At 41.2% G+C, this 21105-nt stretch overlaps 1 protein-coding gene and 1 long non-coding RNA gene across 17 annotated transcripts in view; one reads left to right on the top strand and one right to left on the bottom strand.

Annotated features, from left to right (window-relative positions):
- LOC310757877 overlaps positions 1-21105 on the bottom strand; it is a 518075-nt gene that overhangs the window by 364776 nt on the left and 132194 nt on the right. The window lies entirely within an intron of this gene.
- ATP2B2 (ATPase plasma membrane Ca2+ transporting 2) overlaps positions 1-21105 on the top strand; it is a 353226-nt gene that overhangs the window by 235253 nt on the left and 96868 nt on the right. For all 16 annotated transcript variants that reach the window (XR_014545439.1, XM_083603273.1, XM_083603266.1 and 13 more), the window contains one exon: positions 16321-16518. Coding sequence is in view for 15 of the 16 variants with exons in the window: in XM_083603273.1 (XP_083459399.1) it covers positions 16321-16518 (198 nt within the window). In the remaining variant the exon portion in view is untranslated. The remainder of the gene's footprint in view (positions 1-16320; positions 16519-21105) is intronic.

Below are 21105 nucleotides of genomic sequence, written 5' to 3'. Positions count from 1 at the left end.
AGCTCATTTGCTTGTTTCCTTGACCTCCTCACACCTCCCTTTTTTGTATTCCCATTTACATAATCAATTCAGCAAATCCTTACCCTCTTTCATTTATCTTAACTCAATATCTTAACATATTATAGCTATATATTTTCATCCATTATCAATCCATTTTTGCATATTCTTCTTAACTTTGTTGCTAATGCCACTTAATTTCAATCCAGCATCATTTTAACATTCATTAATTTTACAATATTTCTGCAAATAGTCTTTAAATTTCTTCCAATCTTCTTCCACCAACTCTTCTCCCTGGTCTCGGATTCTGCCAGTCATTTCTGCCAATTCCATATAGTCCATCACCTTCATCTGCCACTCTTCCAGGGTGGGTAAATCTTGTGTCTTCCAATACTTTGCAATAAGTATTCTTGCTGCTGTTGTTGCATACATAAAGAAAGTTCTATCCTTCTTTGACACCAATTGGCCGACTATGCCCAGGAGAAAGGCCTCTGGTTTCTTCAGGAAGGTATATTTAAATACCTTTTTCATTTCATTATAGATCATCTCCCAGAAAGCCTTAATCTTTGGGCATGTCCACCAAAGGTGAAAGAATGTACCTTCATTTTCTTTACATTTCCTTTACATTGAGAAAGAGAGGTTTCAGAAGGAGACAGGTTTAACATTGGTTAAGAAAGTAAAATACCTGGGGGTTAATATGACTGCTAAGAACTTAAACTTATTTAAAGATAACTATGAGAAATGTTGGTCAGAAGTGAAAAAGGACTTAGAAATATGGTCAAATTTGAAGCTTTCCTTGTTGGGTCGAATTGCTGTTATAAAGATGAATGTATTGCCAAGAATGTAATTTTTGTTTCAATCATTGCAAATTTTGGACAAAATGGATTGTTTCAAGAAGTGGCAGAGAGATATTTCTAGATTTGTCTGGCAGGGCAAGAAGCCCAGAATAAAATTTAAAATATTAACTGATGCAAAGGAAAGAGGTGGATTTGCCCTGCCAGACCTTAAACTTTACTATGAATCAGCAGCATTCTGCTGGTTGAAAGATTGGCTGCTTCTTGAGAATACAGACATTTTGGACTTAGAAGGTTTTAATAACGTTTTTGGGTGGCATGCATATTTGTGGTACGACAAGGTTAAAGCACATAAAGCATTTAAAAACCATATTGTCAGGAAAGCATTGTTTAATGTCTGGATAAGATATAAAGACTTACTTGAAAATAAAACCCCAAGGTGGCTATCACCGATGGAAGCAAAGGCTCAGAAAAAGCTCAATATGGAGGCCAAGTGGCCGAAATATTGGGAAATTTTGGAGCAAGAAGGAGACAAATTGAAATTGCAGAGTTTTGAGAAATTAAAAGATAAAGTGCGAGACTGGCTTCATTATTATCAAATAAGAGAGGCCTATAATTTGGACAAAAAAAATGGCTTCCAGGTGGAAAAATCAAAATTGGAAACAGAACTGTTAGATCCCAAAACTAAGATACTTTCAAGAATGTATAACTTGCTGTTAAAATGGAACACGCAGGATGAAACGGTTAAATCTGCTATGATTAAATGGGCACAAGATGTTGGACATAACATTATGTTTGCTGACTGGGAACAGTTGTGGACCACTGGTATGAAATTTACGTCATGTAATGCCTTAAGAGAGAATATTATGAAAATGATATACAGGTGGTACATGACACCAGTCAAGCTTGCAAAAATATATCATCTGCCCGATAATAAATGTTGTAAATTTATTTGCAGATGTATAGCTAAGTCCTTGGAATTCCGCAAGTTCCCCATCCCAAGCTTCGTTGGTTGGTTCCCTGTTAGGCACATTCATTTCTGCCCCTGTGCTTGCTTTCCTGTTCTTTTAAATATTAGGTAACTCTCTGCACAGGTCTTCATTATAATCACTGATTCCCCAACATAGACAATACAGGTATCACTGCATAGACGGAAGTCTGGGTGTGAATCAGCATCTTTTCGTTCAACCAGGAGCCATGATTTATCAGCAGGTGTGAACAAAGAAGGCCCACTAAGTTAATGTGATTTTACAAAGAAAAAAAATCCAGGGAGCAATAGGCTTAATTTTGTATCCGAGACTCAAAATGAAAGAAGAGCAAAAAGATTGGCCAAAATATCTGCATATAATAAAACAAATCCACTGAAATCAGGGTTGTTGTATCCATACATTTAGTTTAATAAGCTGGCACTTGTAATTACGAAGATTAACCTAGCATCATCCTATTATATACTTTTCATAATTAATATGAATTCTCCTGCATTTTATTGAATTATAATGCACTCTGATTTATACAAGTTATGTGACAGGTGGTAGATAAAGCAAATTGTCCTAGTGTTCATGTAATTGCCATCTAATTATTAGTTTTCCATTTATTGCAGAAAAATGCCATGAAATCATGCTACATATTTCTATTTTTGTATTAGGTACCAATTTTAGGTAAAGGTAAAGGTACCCCTGCCCGTATGGGCCAGTCGTGTCCGACTCTGGGGTTACGCGCTCATCTCGCTTAAGAGGCCGGGGGCCAGCGCTGTCCGGAGACACTTCCGGGTCACGTGGCCAGTGTGACGAAGCTGCTCTGGCGAGCCTGCACCAGCGCAGCACACGGAAACGCCGTTTACCTTCCCGCTATAAAGCGGTACCTATTTATCTACTTGCACTTAAGAGTGCTTTCGAACTGCTAGGTGGGCAGGAGCTGGGACCGAACGACGGGAGCTCACCCCGCCGCGGGGATTCGAACCGCCGACCATGCAATCGGCAAGTCCTAGGCGCTGAGGTTTTACCCACAGCGCCACCCACGTTCCTCTATTTTAATATGCCCCAAATTATGTAAAATTATGTGCATCCCATAACTATTATTGTTTAGTCACATACTTTTTGAGGAGGAACAGAACTGTACATCCTGTGCTCTGCTTAAAACATTTGGGAGTATTTTTTGAAAAATTTGTTATTACTTCAAAGATAATGATTTATTTATAGAGAAGTCTTTTAGATCTGCAGTAAGATACTGAATTTTTAAAGCAGGGTATGTGTCAGAAGTTAAATAATTAAGCTCAATGCCACTTCAGCATTTTATTTAAAATATTAAATATTGTATAAGGTATTTCCCCCCAAAATAAATCAAACATTTACAGTGAGACTGGATTTATCCAGAAAATTCATGTGTTAATATTATACAACGGGTCTGGAACCCAATAAGTATAGCGGATAGAGATTTGTAATGGAAACTAGAAGTACTGAGTTCATATTCCACTTAGTCATTTTGTAAACTTGAGCAAGATGCTGGTTGTCACCCAATGTGCCTTCTGTAAAATGGGAACAACCGAAGTTTACTTTCTTGGGTGGCTGTGAGGTAGCAATAGCTGGCAAGTTGGTGTGTACAGTAATAGCAGCTGCTGCCCTTGATTTGCAACCAGGCAAGAGGTTCTATGTCTTGGAAGCTGTGGCTGGATGGCTGCGTGGGAGCCAGTTGAAGTTTAATCCTTCAAAGACAGAGGTCCTCTGGCTGGGTTGGGATGACATGGGGTTGGGGGGGGAGCAACTCCCATCTCTTGCGGGGGCTCAATTAGTGCCAGTGCCTCCTGTCAAGAAAGTTTATAATATTTTTATTATCAGATAAAAGTTTAAAAATGGAAGCATCATCTATCATGTATATGCTATTCAAGTAGATTTTATAAGGTGCATTTCAAGACACCCTTTCCCTCTGGTGGTCACCAATAAATAAATAAATAAATAAATAAATAAATAAAAAAAATTTATTTATACCCTGCCCTGAGCCGGGCTCAGGGCGGCTAACACCAGTAAAATTACGGTAAAAACATAATAGAGGAAAGAAGGGGGGGCAATTTAAAATACAGGTTAAAATGCAATTTAAAATGCAGCCTCATTTTAAAAGTAGCCCATGGATCAAAACCATAAAGGGAGGGAAAACATAAGGGTCAGACTGAATCCAAACCAAAGGCCAGCTGGAACAGCTCTGTCTTGCGGAAAGATGTCAAGTCCCGCTGGGCCCTAGTCTCTTGTGACAGAGCATTCCACCAAGTCCAGGCGAGTACTGAAAAGGCCCTGGCCCTAGTTGAGACCAATCTAACCACCTTGCGACTCAGGGCGGGGTATAAATAAAAATTATTTTATTTATTTATTTATTTATTTAGTGGTGACCACCAGAGGGAAATTATTTTTCTTTGAAATTTCTCTGGATTGTTATGAACTACATGTTTCTGCTCAGAGAACTGTGGGATAAATCCAGCCTCATATAATCAACATGCTTAACTCTAATGAATGCATGAAGAGGTTAAAAGCATAGAGTAAGCTGACCTGCCAGGCTTAGCTAGATCACACACCCTCACACTGGGTGGAAGTGTTACCAAACCCTTTGTTCTCTCTCTTTCCACCATGTGAACCCAACCAGTATGCATTATATTCAATTATTTATACATACATACATACCCCGCCTATTTGGCTGGGTTTCCCCAGCCACTCTGGGCTGCTCCCAATAGAATATTAAAAGCATGATAAAACATCAAACATTAAAAATTTCCCTAAACAGGGCTGCCTTCAGATGTCTTCTAAAAGTCAGATAGTTGTTTATTTCCTTGACATCTGATGGGAGGGCATTCCACAGGGCAGACGCCACTACCGAGAAGGCCCTCTACCTGGTTCCCTGTAACTTCACATCTCGCAATGAGGGAACCACCAGAAGGCCCTCGGCGCTAGACCTCAGTGTACGGGCTGAATGATGGGGGTGGAGACGCTCCTTCAGGTAGGGCTGCCATACGTCTGGGTTTTCCCGAACACATCTGGGATTTGTCCATTGAAAATAGCGTCTGGGCAGAATTTCCAAAAATCATGAAAATGTCCAGGAAAACCTGAAGATATGGCAACCCAAGTCATAAGTGTTGATTATCTTTTGGCGAATTTCATTAAAAATAGCTTTTTTTGAAATATGGCAACCCTACTTCAGGTATACAGGACCAAATCCATTTAGGGCTTTAAAGGTCAACACCAACACTTTGAGTTGTGTTTGGAAATGTACCGAGAGCCAAAGTAGATCTGTCCCAGTGGCCGCTCCCAGTCACCAGTCTGGCAGCCACATTCTGGATTAGTTGTAGTTTCCAAGTTACCTTCAAAGGCAGCCCCACTTGTAAAACATTGCAGTAGTCCAAGTGGGAGATAACCAGAGCATATACTCCTCTGGCATGACAGTGCGCAGGATGTCTAAGCTGATTCAAGCTTAGACTGTGTGGCTTAAGCAAGCCATCTTGGCGTTTCTATACAAGTAATGTGAAACTCTCACCATTCTGAAACTTAGTTATGCTGCCTGTCTTTTCTTGTTGTTGTGTGGAAAAGCATGTGAATCTGATGTTTGAAGAGCTTTAAGTAAACAAAAAAATTAACTTACCAAATGTGTGGTCTCTTTCTATGCTAAGGGAAGTGGGTAATTTTGGAAGCAACTTAGAAGAGGAGATATTATAGGTCTAACAGCCTATATTTCCATGCTTTGCTTTGCTGCATATTTTGTGATTTTAAATCTCTGCTGTGGTTTTCTCACCTAAGAGTACTTGTCCCAAACCTGGATCTAGACATCCAGGGAATTCTCCTTTCTGTTTTCCCAAATGCAAATTACTTCACCATTGCATATTTATTTATTTATTTATTTATTTATTTATTTGGTTGCATGCACACAATGCATTTAAAGCACATTGCTTTCCCCCAAAGAATCTTGAGATCTGTAGGTTGTTAAGTGTGCTGGGATTTGTAGCTCTGTGGAGGATAAACAACATTTACTAAAATTCTTTGGGGGAAGTAATAAGCTTTAAATGTGTGGTTTGTACACAGCTTAGACTTTTTAAAGATTGCTACCCATGCACAATTTACCTTTGCTGCAGCTTTCTATCCTGTCATGTTTTCCCCCATCTAGGCGATTGAAATAATGCACACAATAATTTTGAGAATATGTTATGCACATGAGCACATCACTATGTGCATTTGTATTTTTATTTATGCTTAATATGCTCTTTCACAATCCGTTGAAATCTTGTGTTAGGAAGAAGTATATGCAAGAAGTGCTTGTTGTTGTTTTTGTATTGCTCCTGTTGTTTTTAAAAAGAGTAACTGAGACCTTAATGTTTCTCAAATCCAAAAGTTGTTGACACTAGAAGCACTTCCACAATATCTACAGAGCAGAGAGAGCCATTAAACTCCACTAATAGGTGGGCAATATGACTACTGTGACCCTTGCTTAACAGATCTGAACCAGAGTGCAGCTCTGGTTACTTTTAAAAATTGCTTCTGACCAGAAAGCCTTTTGCAGTGCTCCTTATCTCTGCAAATTTTGGAGCTCTGAACGTCTCTTTTTCAATTTGTCCATTTCCATTTGGTTGGAAAACCTACAACGTTCTGCCTGTAATTTCTTAGAGCCTGTTTTCCTAAAACCAAAAACCCACATGCTATAATTATAGCTGGCCCTTGTAATTTTATGAACCACTGAAAGGCAATATGATTTTTGAGTCCTATGACATGCCCAGAAATTATTCAAGTGAACAATACCCATAAAAGGTGATGGATACTAAATAATGCCTTTGGAAAGAGCATGTTACTCAGTGTTGGACTGTGGTACAGGTCAGCTTGACCCTGGCTGCAAAGGTAGATGGTTGGGTTTTTTAAATGCATGTCTGAAATTTCCCTTAGAGTGGAAATTAACACTATCCTTGACTCCACAAATAGTCACAGATATATCTTTGCATTATTAGCATGTAACTTCTTCTATGGTTTCCTTTGGATGGATGAAATTACAACTGCTTACGCATATGAAGCTGTTGATAGTAAGAGGAATGACTTTTGCTTCCATGGGAGCAGTTTTTGAAAAGGAACAGTTAAATTCTGTTCTTGGTCCTTCAATAAATACTGGCAAACCAGGTACCCCTGTTTATGCAGCTGGGTTAAACCACAGAGCCTAGGGCTTGCAGATCAGAAGCTTGGTGGCTCGAATCCTTGCGACGGGGTGAGCTCCCGTTGCTCAGTCCCTGCTCCTGCCAACCTAACAGTTCGAAAGCACGTCAAAGTGCAAGTAGATAAATAGGTACGCTCTGGCAGGAAGGTAAACAGTGTTTCTGTGCGCTGCTCTGGTTCACTAGAAGCGGCTTAGTCATGCTGGCCACATGACCCGGAAGCTGTACGCCGGCTCCCTCAGCCAATAAAGTGAGATGAGCGCTGCAACCCCAGAGTCGTCCTCGACTGGACGTAATGGTCAGGGGTCCCTTTACCTTTATCTCTTTACCTCTGCCTAAGTGGAGAACTTTACATTTTCTTTTAAGAACTTATGGATTTATGGACGTATGTATGTTCTTCCTTTTTTATTATTTTCCTATTTTAAAATTTTGTGTGTGTGTGCCTGTAATTTGTTAGTAAGAAATGGAACTATTTGTAAAATGTAAGAAAACTAATAAAAAGCTTTTTCTTTTTCTTTTTTAAAAAAAGAACTTTACATTTGTCCCTATTGAAATTAATTTTGTTATGTAGTTTTGGCCCAGTTCTCCAATCTGTTAAGGTCATCTTGAACTCTGATTCTGTCTTCTCTCATATTGGCTATCCCTCCCAGTTTGGTGTCATCTGCAAATTTGATGAGCATCCCCTCCATATTTTCATCCAAGTTGTTTATGCAGAGATTTCCCTGTATGATTAATTCTGTGTTGTTCTGCTTAGTTGACTGAGAGCCATATGAATGCTGGAAAACGGTGACTCATGGTTGTAAAGAGTCTTTTCAAGGACAAACCAAGGGCATGAGAAGGTGCCTGATAAAGTTAAGACCCCAGGAAGCTCCTGGACCATTTAAAAACTATTCAGTTTCAGTGTTAAGGAGTTTCAAAAGTAAAAGATAGATTGATACAGCTCTTTGAAATTAGCTTTCTCTGTTTTGCTTTTAAAGCTGCCTGCTGTGAAATTGTCCCCAAATGTGTTTTTATAATATACAGGAAGCTGCAGGCTGAGTATTTTGGGTTGGATTCAGAGTAGCCCTTCTATGAACGGAGGGGACATCCTTCCATTTGCAGAAGGGATATGCTGGGTCTGAAACTGAGTCAGGGGATCCAACAGAAGCTACAGAAAGGAAAAGGAAAATATTACTTTCACCAATTTTCTTTTCCCCTTGCATCCTTCTATATAGCTTCCTATACTGTTTCAGAGCAGATTTCTGGAGGACTACAGTGGGGAGGGGAAATTGGCAGAAGTGAGAAATCATCTTTCCCTCCTTATGTGTGTGAGAAAGATTCCACGGGTGGAAATCTACTCTCAGAATCTCTGGACCAGATCTCTACATATTAAAATGAATACTGTTAATAAAAAGTAGAAATTCAATTGGAGTGGTTCTTGAGGAGGTTGTGCTTCCCCTAGAGAATCACGTTGGCAAGTTGGGGTTGTTCATCCTTTTCAATTGAGACACAAGCATCCTTTCTGATACGATACAATAATGGCCTTGCATTACTGTAACTGCAGCAGCATTGCATTAAACAGTTGCTATGTTTTAATCATTGATGTTTTGTAATGTGTTTCTAATGTTGTACACCACCCTGAAATCTTTTCAAAAAGGATGGCATATAAATTGAAATAAGGATAATAATAATACCGTAATTCATCTCCACTGAATCCCAATAAATTTCTGGACCAATTCAAAGTGCTTGTTCTGATTTCTAAAGCTTTCATGGCTTTAGGCTGCAGCATCCTACATCCTTCCTACATGGACTTGGGCTTTTTTGAATTGATGATTTCTCAGCTTTTCACCCACTTCAAAATAAGTAGCTTTGTTTCTGCCACATTTCACCAATTTTATTTTCTTTGCTTTTTTCTGCTACCCTATCTACCCAGTATACTTGCGTGATCAATGGAGGCCCTTCTCTAAACACCCTAACAGAGAAATAGCCTTCTCAGCACTGGCCCCTTTTGATAGATTCCTCTCCTTGGAGGGGTTCATCCTGTGCACACTTTAATGTCTTTTCGGCAACAAAAAAACCCAACCTGATTTTTGCAGGCCTTTGGACTCTATTCTTCTAATCTCTCTAGTATTATGCTATCTTTTAATGTTGTTGTGGAACTTGTTTGGCTTGTGTTACTGTAATTGCTGATTGTCTTGATTTTAAGACATCTTCTCTGATTTAAAATGATTTAGTAGGAGTGCTGATATATAGATATACTTATGTGGATCTTGTGGTTTTAAACTGATTTTATAGTTTTTGCATGTCACCAAAAGAACAATTGTTATTGAAAGGTATATCTGGTTATATCGATATAAAATTAGTGCTGGATTCAACTAACCTGTTCCACTAGCAGAAACCAGCGTAGGGGGAGATTGTTCCATCGGGAAACAAAATTGCTTCCAGTGAGGGGACAACCAGCACTATGCTGCATTCCACACGAAATACCAAAGGTCCAAATATGGCAATGGTGAACACATACAATAGGGTTGCCATATGTCTAGATTTCCCCAGACATGTCCTCTTTTTTGGGGGGGGGGTAAAATCTGGGTCCAGGGGGATTTTTTAAAACTTGGCAAAATGTCCAGGTTTTTTTGTTCGGTAGCAGGCCAACCTCAGCAGTGGAAACAGGAGCCCTGTGGCCCTTGTTTTCTTCAGCCAGCAGAGGAGGCCAGCCCCACTCCAGGAGGACACTGCCATTGAGAAGCACGTTGGTCACTGGGCACGCCTGCCAAGCGGGGCGCTTTGCAGCTCCGTGGCACACATTGAAAGCCCTGCTCCGGGCACCTACCCTGCATCCCTGCCACTTTTCCGCCACTGGGGCCTTTGCCCAGCACCTTCAACTGGCACCACGGGTCTACCTCTGGACTCTCCGGGTCCACACCCGAGGCACCTCATTTGAGAGGCTGCTCCCTTTGCATGCCGCCAAGACTACCCAAGCCATTGGGGCGCCTCCCATCCGTGGTGCCTGGCTCAGGTTGAGCAGGGCCAGCAGCTGGAGAAGCATGGCTGGCACCAGGGCATGAAGGAGCAGGAGCAGCGCGGGGAAAGGGCTTTCTCGACCAGGACCTGGCATGCTCTACTGGGGCTTGGGTGTGTGGGGAAGCCCTGGCTGGTGGCAGGCCAAGGTGAGACCCTGGCGGTTTTGGTTTTCCTCATTTCCTGTGCAAACAACCAGGTGCGGTTAATCCTAATTTTAGGGCCTTGGCTTCAGCCCTAGGACACTCCTTCGTGGGGCAGTGAGGCACGAGTCCCCAGCAAGTTCCAAGCCCCCCTCCCACGGCCCCCCTGGCAGTCTGTGAAGGCAGGTGAGGGAAGCAGCGGTTGTGCCACCGGAGAGAGCAAACCCACCACCAGAAAGCTGTGGCTGTGAGCCAAAACCCACAAGGCACAGGAGAAGGAGTGTGGCAGCTCCTGGTGCTGCTTCCACCAGAACCGCAGCTGCTTCATTGATCCCCAGGCAGCTAAGCCCCAGGAGCCTGTTGCTGTGGATTGGACGCCCCACCGCAGTCCTATTGATGTGTAATTTGTTTTGCCTTGGGTTGCTTGGATTCGTCCCTATTGTTATTATTATCTATTGGTGGACAAGTGCAGAAGAGACTGAAAATGGCAGGGGAAGCTAAGCCTGAGACAATGAGGGCTTCCCTTTAGGATGCTCCCCTAGCCCTCAGGAATGGCTCCGACCTCCGGATGTGGCAATAACCATCCTTATCCTTATTTTAATAAATTAAATTAAACTTAAAAAACCTTCCTCCTCCTTTTTCGGTTTGTTTTTGTATTTTTACTCATCGCCTCCCCCCTTTTCTTCCTTTTCTCTTGGGGGCGGGGAATCCCCTTCTTCCTGTATATCGGTGGGCCCCTTTTATTTTTATTTTTTACTTTCATTTCCATGTTTTATTTCCATTTTTAAATATTCCCACACACATTTTATCTTTTACTGCACCCACAGTATTACTACTATTTTATCTTCCTCCTTCCTTCCCCCTCCCCCCCCCCCGGCCCACCTACAAATGAGTCCTGGCAAATCTGCCCTCTTTTTTATTTTTGCTCTTCAAAATATGGTAACACTAACATACTATATGTGTCACTATCGTACGTGATTGTAGACACATACCTTTAAACACCTGGGTACACTTGTGTGGGAAGATCCTGTTTCCAGTTTCAGAGCTGCTTTGACTTGCCTACTGAAGCAGAGCACACCAAATGTGAGGTGAGATTTAATTAAAATTTGAAGATGCTGTAAGTTTATTAATAGTAGCGATTATGTAGGCACTCTTGCAGTTGGTTACACACACACACACACACACACACACACACACACGCTTCATTGAGTTCAATTAAATACCAAGAACTACCAGAAACCGTTGTGGCTCAAAGGTGAACAAGAATTTATTGTGTGTACATTGCTGCCCTATTCAGTCTGGAGAAGATATGAATATGCAAAGCAGAGCACATAATGGATTTCCATCTTCTGTTGGAATTGCTAGGAAGGTCTTGTGGACAGGGGGACTTCATTCACCAGCTCTGGAACAAGGGCATATCCATAATATTCAGTAAAGGTTCCTGAAAGAATTATTATTCAGTTTTCTCTTTGTAGATGAGGCAGAATTAAGAATGGAGGGCTGCATTAATTTTAAAAAATGTTTATCCTTCAGTAACACTGAGGCTGTAAATGAATAATGGCAGTTCAGGTTAAGAGGCTCTGTTGCTGTATCCTTCAGCTCAGAAGCAGCATTAGACACAGAATGCTGCATTGCAGCTACATATTTAATTGGGGTGGGTGGGTGTTTAGCGTCTTTTAGTTTTTTCTTATTAAAAGCAGACAATACTAAAGTGAGTGTGGCATATGAGAAAAGGGGAGGAGAGAAAAAGAATATGGCAAAAAAATTGAATTTGACAAAGAAACGAAAAAGAGATACTGGCCAATACATGCAGGCAACACTGTAATGTGGAGGAAAGGGGTGGGTGGTGGGATTCCAAATGCTACAGACAGAAGCAAGGAAAATCTTGTGGTTGCTTCATACCCCTAATGCACATACATAGAATTGTAGTATTGAGAGGGATCCCAGGGGTCATCTAGTCCCCTGCGATGCAGAGAATCTAAACTGAGGCATACATGTCAGATGACCATCCAAACTCTTCTTAAAAACCTCCAAGGGAGGTCCACCACCTCCTGAGGGAGATTGTTCCACTGTTAAACAGGTCTTACTGTCAGAAAGTTCTTCTGGATGTTCAGCCAGAATCTCCTTTCTTGTGTAAACCAAATGGATTCAAATTACAAGTGGGTTGCCATTGGATTCTGTCCAGGGCCTGTTGTTGTTCAATGTCTTTATAAGTGACATAGTTGAAGGTGTTTTTTAGGGATGGGGGGGGTGTCTGCTCATCAAATTTGCAGCAAACTAGCCAATGAATCAGGATTCAAGATTACCTTAACCGATTGGAGAACTGGGCCCAAACGAACAAAATGAATTACACTAGGGACAAATGCAAGGTTATACACTTAGGCAGGAAGAACCAGCTGCACAAATGCCAGTTTTACACACGGCAAGGATCTAGAGGTCTTAGGAGGCCACCAGCTTAATATGAGTCAACAGTGTGATGCAGCAGCAACAAACACTATGCTGCTTCAATGGAAATATAGTGTCCCAATTGAGGAAAGTAGTAGTTCTGCCCTATTCTTCCTAGGTCAGACCACCCCTGGGATGTTTACTTCTGATGTCTAGCAAGAGAGATGTGTTCCTATCCTGACAGTCCACAGGGCAGGCCCAAGTAGGAAGGGAGGGAAAGAAAGAAAGAAAGAAAGAAAGAGAGGGGTGCAGATAAGGAGGTGACAGAAAGAGAAAGACACAAGCAGAGAAAGGATGACAGGAGAGGAGGGAAAATGTTGACCCCATACATTTTGATTCTGGTCTTGCCCACTGCTGACTTTGGCTCCACTTGCTGTTGGCAAATAGCTCCCAAAAGATTACCCTGAGGAATGAAGCCCTTTGACAGAAGAAATGTTGCTCATCCCCGACATGAAGCAACACTTCAGATCCCACCATGATTTCATCATCTTTCCCCTGCTATTATATTATAAAGGTAAAGGTACCCCTGACCATTAGGTCCAGTTGTGGGCGACTCTGGGGTTGCAGCACTCATCTCACTCTATAGGCCGAGGGAGCCGCCGTTTGTCCGCAGACAGCTTCCGGGTCATGTGGCCAGCATGAGTAAGCTGCTTCTGGTGAACCAGAGCAGCGCACGGAAACGCTGTTTACCTTCCCTCCGGAGGGGTACCTATTTATCTACTTGCGCTTTGACATGCTAGGTTGGCAGGAGCTGGGACAGAGCAACGGGAGCTCACCCCGTCGCGGGCATTCGAACCGCCGACCTTCCGATCAGCAAGCCCTAGGCTCAGTGGTTTATACCACTGCGCCACCCACTTCCCTTGCCTTTCTATTGTATTTCACCTTAATGCCTAGCAATCAGTTTAATAGGCTTTTAATTCAGTTGTTGGATTAAATATCTGTGAATTCTTCTGGCCACTACATCAGCATTGTAGGATCGGTGAGATCATTGTGCTTTGCGTTGGATTGCCTTAAGTCCAGACTGATAGTTCAATATGTTTATATATATAGAGAGAGAGAGAGAGAGAGTGTAATCCCTCAGTTATGCTTTTGGAAAAAGAAATCCACGCACATCATTTTGAAAGCATTTTCCTAAACAGCTTTTAAAACATGCTGTATCTCCCAGCAGCTGGTCTTGTAAGTGTATTTCCATTTGGGTGGGGTAGGAGTCAATGACCAATTCAGAATTCCTGAAAGTATACACTTTAGCTTCTCATAAAATTGTGCTGTTTGTGTTACCCCAAACTGTTGCTGTGGAATTGTTTATGCCAGGTTTTCCATGCAGCATCAAGGACTAGTCAACTGATGGCTTTTTAAATGCACTGTATAGTAAACTGTTCAGTAGCTGGAGGGAGTGACAGAATAATTAATTATATTATGTTTTTTGCTTCTGTGCGACAGAGAGAGAGAGATTGAAAAAAATAAGAGCAATGCTGAAATGTATTGCTCCAGTGAAGCCCCTGGCTTACGCATCAAAGACATGAGTGAATTTAGTACACTATGCAGCACTGCAGGGAACAGTTTAAATCATTCAAAGTAATCATAATATTTCATCCTCCCACATAATTTCAAAATAGATTACAAAATAAAACTGTGCCGATGCTAGTAAGCCTTTATAAAATACTTGCACACATGTATATCACACTGTACAAAGAACCTTCTCCCCTTTTAAAGTATTTGGCAAATGAGTGATGCAAGATTAAAAATAGATATAATTAAAAATAGAAACACTGTTGTGTGTTACATAGAGTATCTGATAATGTCCACAAAACTATATTTTTATTTGGCAGATGGTACTAAATACATAGCATCTATCTAGCTAGCTAGCTAGCTAGCTATCATCTATCATATATCTATCTATCTATTCATCCATCTATCCATCCATCCATCCATGGGCCCACTGGTTTTATCCAGCAGGGCTCTTGCATTCTTTTGTGCTTGGAATAGATTCCACACTTGCCTTGCGTGTTGAGCTACCTAAAGATAAAGCTCTCTCCTTACCGTACCTTTATCCCACATCCTCCATTGCTGTTTAAATTGAAATATTGGTTGTCTGGTGTATGTGGGTAGAAGCATAAGAGAAGACAAAGGGAGAGACACACAGCTTTTAAAAGGCAAAAAAAGGGGCAGCTTTCTTTCTCCCTCGTTTTCAAAGGAATCTGGGAGTAGGGCATACAGAAGGTAAACAAAAAACAAAATGAAAAAGGCCTGGTGAAATGTGTTGTGTGTGTACGTGTGCGCACGCTATGTATTTCTGAAGTTGTTGTAAATGGTACATACAGTAAATGTATGTATGGTACATGCATTAAAAAAAAAATCATACAGAAGAAAATCAAACTCCAAGCTCATACAGTGGTACCTCAGGCTACAGACGCTTCAGGTTACAGGCTCTGCTAACCCAGAAATAGTACCTCGGGTCAAGAACTTTGCTTCAGGATGAGAACAGAAATCGTGCCGCAGCAGCGGCAGCGGGAGGCCCCATTAGCTAAAGTGGTGCTTCAGGTTAAGAACAGTTTCAGGTTAAGAACGGACCCCCAGAACAAATTAACTTCTTAACCCGAGGTACCACTGTATGTACTTCCGACAGTGCTAGTCTTATTGTACAGAGTGATAGAAACAGAAAATGGTGCTAAAATGTATCCCTCCCAGATACAAGCTTATTCCCTGTTTCCTGCCACATGCTCTTCCCCATCTAAGAACTCATTGCTGCTCAAATCTTTCACATTTCTGCCTTTTATGTTTTCTATGCTCCGCACAGTATCCCATGTCACATAGTGTTAGTTTTGTATGAGATTGTAAGCATACCATTTCACACAGCCTGAGGATGTTCTGACCAGTGGAACTGAAGATAGTTAATTAGGGGACAGATTCCCAGTTCAGATTAAGCCATGAATTAACTGAATCTCAACGGATGCAAATGTATCAGTTTCTTATCTGTAAATGGAAGAATAATAACATCTAAAATATGCAATATGTGGGGATTAATAAACTAGAGTGTACATACAGTTTTTCAGGTTTAAAAAGTGTTGTGTAATGCTAAATAGAAAATAAGAGCTAGTATCTGATGATGGCTATTACTAGTGAAAAACATTTCCACTTATACAAGGTTTGGTACACAATTTTTGCCAATCCCTTATTTCTACTCTGCTACTCAAATAGCTGTTCCTGAGTACAGGATATTGCATAGAGGGCAGCAATTGGTATGGAGAGTCTGTAAAAAAAAAGTGTGTCTCACCTTGCAGAAGTTTTTTTCTGCTTACCCAAATCCACTGTTGGATGTGGCTCAAGTTTAGTTATTTCATCCAACATTATTTTCTGTGGCTTTCTCTTCTTTACTATTGAGCCTTATACAGGGACTTTTGAATTATTTACATGCCATTAATTTGTTCAATTAATCTATTTTGTTGTTGTTTTTGTTCTTCCCAATATTCTGTGTGATCACTAGATGAATGATACCCTTCTCTGTAAATTCCCTTTAGTAAATTAATTTTCTCTTTCAGTGTAATAAAAAGTTGCTAAGGAATTGTATTCCTAAACCAATTCTCTAAATATATAGAACTCTCTGTAATACATTAGCAGAATCTGATCTCGCCAAAAGAGAATAGTAAAAGCAGAAGTCTAATAAACCAAAAATGCTGTAATGAAAATCTGAAGTTGTACTTTGAAAATGCAGTTTATGTGTGTGTCGACATACTTGGCGGTCACTTTTAAACCATTTTGTTTCGTTTATTTATAGGATTGCCTGGCACTGCTGCTGACTTAGATAAAAGAAAGCTAATTTTTGGGAAAAACTTTATACCTCCAAAGAAGCCAAAAACTTTCTTACAGTTAGTCTGGGAAGCATTACAGGATGTGACTCTTATCATTTTGGAAATAGCAGCCATCATATCTCTTGGGCTCTCATTTTACCATCCACCTGGAGAAGAAAATGAAGGTAAAACTATTTTCTTTACTAATACTCACTTGGGTTAACTGCTTTTGATTATGCCAATTTTATTTCATTTCCTCTAAACATTTAATATGAAGAAAATTATTTTAGTGTATGTACAGTCCTTTAATTTTCTCTCAGTTTTTAACATTTATCCTAATGCCATGTGACAATGTCATGGAACAGTGATAAAGTTCAGTGGTGTGTCACTTTACCCCAGATGTGTTATGGATCTAACATCACAGAGAGGTATCCCTTAGTATTATTATTACACATATCATGCTTTTCAGCCCCATGGGACCTTCAATGTGGGGTTTAATCCTATCCCCTATGTTATTTAACATCTACATGAAACCGCTGGGTGGCGATATCTGGAGGTTCAGAGTGCGCTGTCAGCAGTTTGCTGATGACACTCAGCTCTATTCCTCATTTACATCTGCAAGTGAGGCAGTAGATGTGCTGGACCAGTGTCTTGCCTTGGTAATGGACTAGATGAGTCAACAAACTGAAACTCAATCCAGATAAGACTGAGGCACTGTTAGTGGGTGGTTCCCTAGACTGGATGGGTGGGAGATCACCTGGGTTGCACTTCTTCTGAAGGAGCAGGCTCGTAGCTTGGGGGTACTCCTGGATCCTTTGCTATCGCTCGAGGTTCAGGTGGCCTCAGTGGTCCAGAGTGCCATCAGCTTCGGTTGGTGGCCCAGCTACACCCTTATCTGGTCAGGGATAGCGTAACTACTGTTGTCTATGCTCTGGTAACCTCAAGGTTAGATTACTGCAATGTGCTATACGTAGGGCTGCCTCTGGAGATGGTTTGGAAACTTCAAGTGCAGAATTCATCGGCCAGGTTATTCACCAGAGCAAGACAGTTTGAGCATATTATACCGATCCTGGTCCGACTGCACTGGCTACCAATTAGTTTCTGGGCCCAATTCAAAGCCTTAAACGGCTCAGGCCTGCAATTCCTCAAAGACCACATCTTTCCATATGAACCTACCAGGACCCTAAGATCATCTTCTGGGGCCCTCCTTTGTGTGTCTCCTCCTTAAGAGGTCTAGAGGGTGGCAACACGAGAATGGGCCTTCTTTGCAGTGGCTCTCCATCTGTGAAATGCTTTCCCTAGGGAAGTTCACCTGGCACCTTCATTATACACGTTTAGATTTTATTCTGTGAACAGCCCCGAGGCCTCCGGATATAGGGTGGTATATTATTATTATTATTATTATTATTATTATTATTATTATTATTATTATTAATCTAATCATTAATCTAAGTGATCACTAACCTTAAGCTAAGGATCAGGCTTTTAAAGCCAAATAAATGTGGGTGGGCATACCAAGCGTCTCTTTTCCATCTCTTACCGAGCCCCTTTCCTTCCAAGGTGATAATCAACTTTGGTCCCAATAATATTAATCTCAACCTTTTAGGTTTTGCAGACAGTCAGGATATTTTGCAATGTGTTTCAACAGTGTTTCAAATATATTTTAGTTGTGATTAATTTTTTCTTACTCCTACCCGCCCCCCAGCTGTACCTTGTCTATGCCTCCCTTACACATCTCAAATCTATCCTTTCCCAGTCTTAAAACACTTAACTTTATTTCTGTTCTTGAGATGAGGATGCATTGATGATCATCTTTAGTTTTGTCACTTTTATTCCTTTGCAATGTTTATGTTGGCAATAAATCTCCTTAGAAAACTTACTCTTTCTCATTTGCATATCTGTTTTGTATAGAAACCAAAAGAGATGGTTTATTGCAAGTCTGTCTTTAGACTATGTTACAGCATGTACATATACATTGCTCGCTAGGAATGTTTTCATTGCTTTTCTTGAATCTACTTTTTATAGGGAATCAAGCAATATATATGGTGGATCACATCTAGATATGTTTATGACAGCTCATTTTCTTGGTCTATAGGGATATCCCAGTGGACAGATGGTCAGAGTGATGAGAATTTACAGGATGATCCTCTGTAAAAAAAAAAAAAAATGGTAATAAAAGTGGTTGGAATAACTTCTGCCTGCGATAGCTGATTGGCCCAGTTAAAGCTGATGATGTTGGCCATCTGTTAAAAGAACCATGCATTCATTCCAAGTGTAATACGTAGCGCTCTCCCTCCCTCCCTCCCTCCCTCCCTCTCTCTCTCTCTCTCTCTCTCTCTCTCCTTTCTCCCCTCCCCCACAGAGCACTTTTTAGCATGCAGAATTCAAACTCAGAAAGCTGTCCACATGCACACGTGCACATTTCTGTGCATTAAGTATCCTCCCTAGATTGCATGCCAAAAATTGCTTACCGGTAATTTCCTGTTCTATATGCAATCTTATGCAATACCTTGAGTCATAGTCTTGAGGCAGCAATTCATAGGATCAGGAACTAGATTTGGAGTGCTGGTGCATTGTGCAATTCATGCTTCTGTTGGGACCAGCCTGCTGCTAGTGTCCTGTGCTGGCAGCTGACACTTAATTGTTATTGGGCATGCTACAGGCTTGTCACAGGTGTGTGCTGCTTGTGCATGGAATTGTATGAGCAGAAGTACTGTTAGGATTGGCAGAACTGGATCATTCTGTGCAGAGTTACAGCAACTGGTGTTTCCTAAGAAGGTACAATTGGTGGAAAGCAGATGCATTATGCAATATGAAATTGTGCATAGCCTGGCCAGTGCAATCTATTTTGGAACCACGCATTGTCTGTAAGGATCATCCATCATGCTGTGCCTTGGGGAAGGTGGATCCTTATGTGCCATATTCCTCCACTTTTTTCATTATAGTGATGATACTATTCAAGTGGAAAAAAATGTTGTACACAACTATCTCTGGAGGTGGCCCATTAAGTTTCAATTTCTATTTTTAAAATCTACCCCTGAATTTATATTGTTCTTTCATTTCCTTGCTGTCATCTCCTTCCCCTAAGGCAACACTTTTCAGTGAACTATTAATGTTGTAGGGATTGTGGAGGTAATGACTAGCACATCACATGCTACTCTCCAGGGAAGAGCATGTATCTAGACATCTTTCTTCCCAAACTGACCTGTGTTCATTGAAAAGTTCATTACTTTCTGCTTTGTTTGTCTGTATGTGTAACTGTTGCCGCTCATATAGGTTTGTGGAAATCACAACAACCTGCTGATATATGTGGTGCTATCCAGCTACAGCCCAGGAAATTTTATCAGGAAACAGTTAAAAACTTGTGCTAAATTAATAAAGTTTATTAATCCTGCCCAGTCAAAAGTTTTAGTGCAGTTAAAAATATTTTAAAGCAATTAATGTTCAATTCCATCCCCATCCAGGGACAACATGTATGTACTCAGTCAATTCAGCAGTCCTGCCAGAGAGCATTTTGTTTGTGTTTTGCACAGGAATACAATGCCGGTTAGTGGGAAATGGCTTAGGTTTGGAAGGCTAAGTTTCAGTCTTTTAATTCTATCCCAAATTTTAATTAATCAACATCTTGTCAGTTCCCCCATGGATCTGATTGCAAGTTCAATGGGGCTCACTTCCTGGTAAGTGGGTATAGGATAGCACCTGGATTAATACACTGTGCTTATGGACAGGGAGTGTCCCCAAGGTGAGAAAGGAACCTGAAAACAGGGGGACAAGGGCAGAACTGGCCCACAAACTACCTGGTATGAGACCTGCTGCAGCCAAACTGCATTCCCCCAGCACAGGGTTTCACCATCAACAGGAAGCTGCTAGGGCAACTGTGGCATGCAAAGCAGATAAAAGTGCAGATAGTGGACCGCCTGCCCTCCCTATTAGCTTACCAATTTGAGTTGATCTGCCTCTAGATAATTAAATAGAAATTGTGGCCCATTATGCACCAACCACTGCAAGACTCTTCCTTACTGACTGCAATTGCCTGCTGAAGCCTGAATGCAAGACTAACTGTGCTGCAACGAATGACAATGCTGTCCTCTGCTTATGAGGAAATTTGGATCTAACACGTCACTGCACAATTAGGGACAGCATCCAGCTTGGTGTATCCGGAGCATATTTGATGTAACTGCTGGTACAGAATGAGTCCAGTAAGAAGAGATTTTATGTGGAGGCTGTATGCACAAGGTGTGATACTTTGAAAATCAATCGTTTTAATGGCCTTAATAATAATAATAATAATAATAATAATAATAATAATAATAATAATTTATTATTTATACCCTGCCCATCTGGCTGGGCCTCCCCAGCCACTCTGGGCGGCTTCCATAGAAACCAAAAATACAGTAAAATATCGCACGTTAAAAACTTCCCTGAACAGGGCTGCCTTAAGATGTCTTCTGAATGTCAGGTAGTTGTTTATCGCTTTGACATCTGCTGGAAGGGCGTTCCACAGGGCGGGCGCCACTACCGAGAAGGCCCTCTGCCTGGTTCCCTGTAGCTTTGCTTCTCGCAATGAGGGAACCGCCAGAAGGTCCTCGGCGCTGGACCTCAGCATCCGGGCAGAATGATGGGGGTGGAGACACTCCTTCAGGTATACTGGACCGAGGCCGTTTAGGGCTTTAAAGGTCAGCACCAACACTTTGAATTGTGCTTGGAAACGTACTGGGAGCCAATGTAGCTCTTTCAAGACCGGTGTTATATGGTCTCAGCGGCTGCCCCCA

The sequence above is a fragment of the Podarcis filfolensis genome, assembly GCF_964270895.1.
Source record: "Podarcis filfolensis genome assembly, chromosome: 2".
In the NCBI taxonomy this organism is placed as follows: domain Eukaryota; kingdom Metazoa; phylum Chordata; class Lepidosauria; order Squamata; family Lacertidae; genus Podarcis; species Podarcis filfolensis.
The sequence above is the reverse complement of the archived record's forward strand: the minus strand, read 5'-3'. Positions and strand labels throughout refer to the sequence as shown.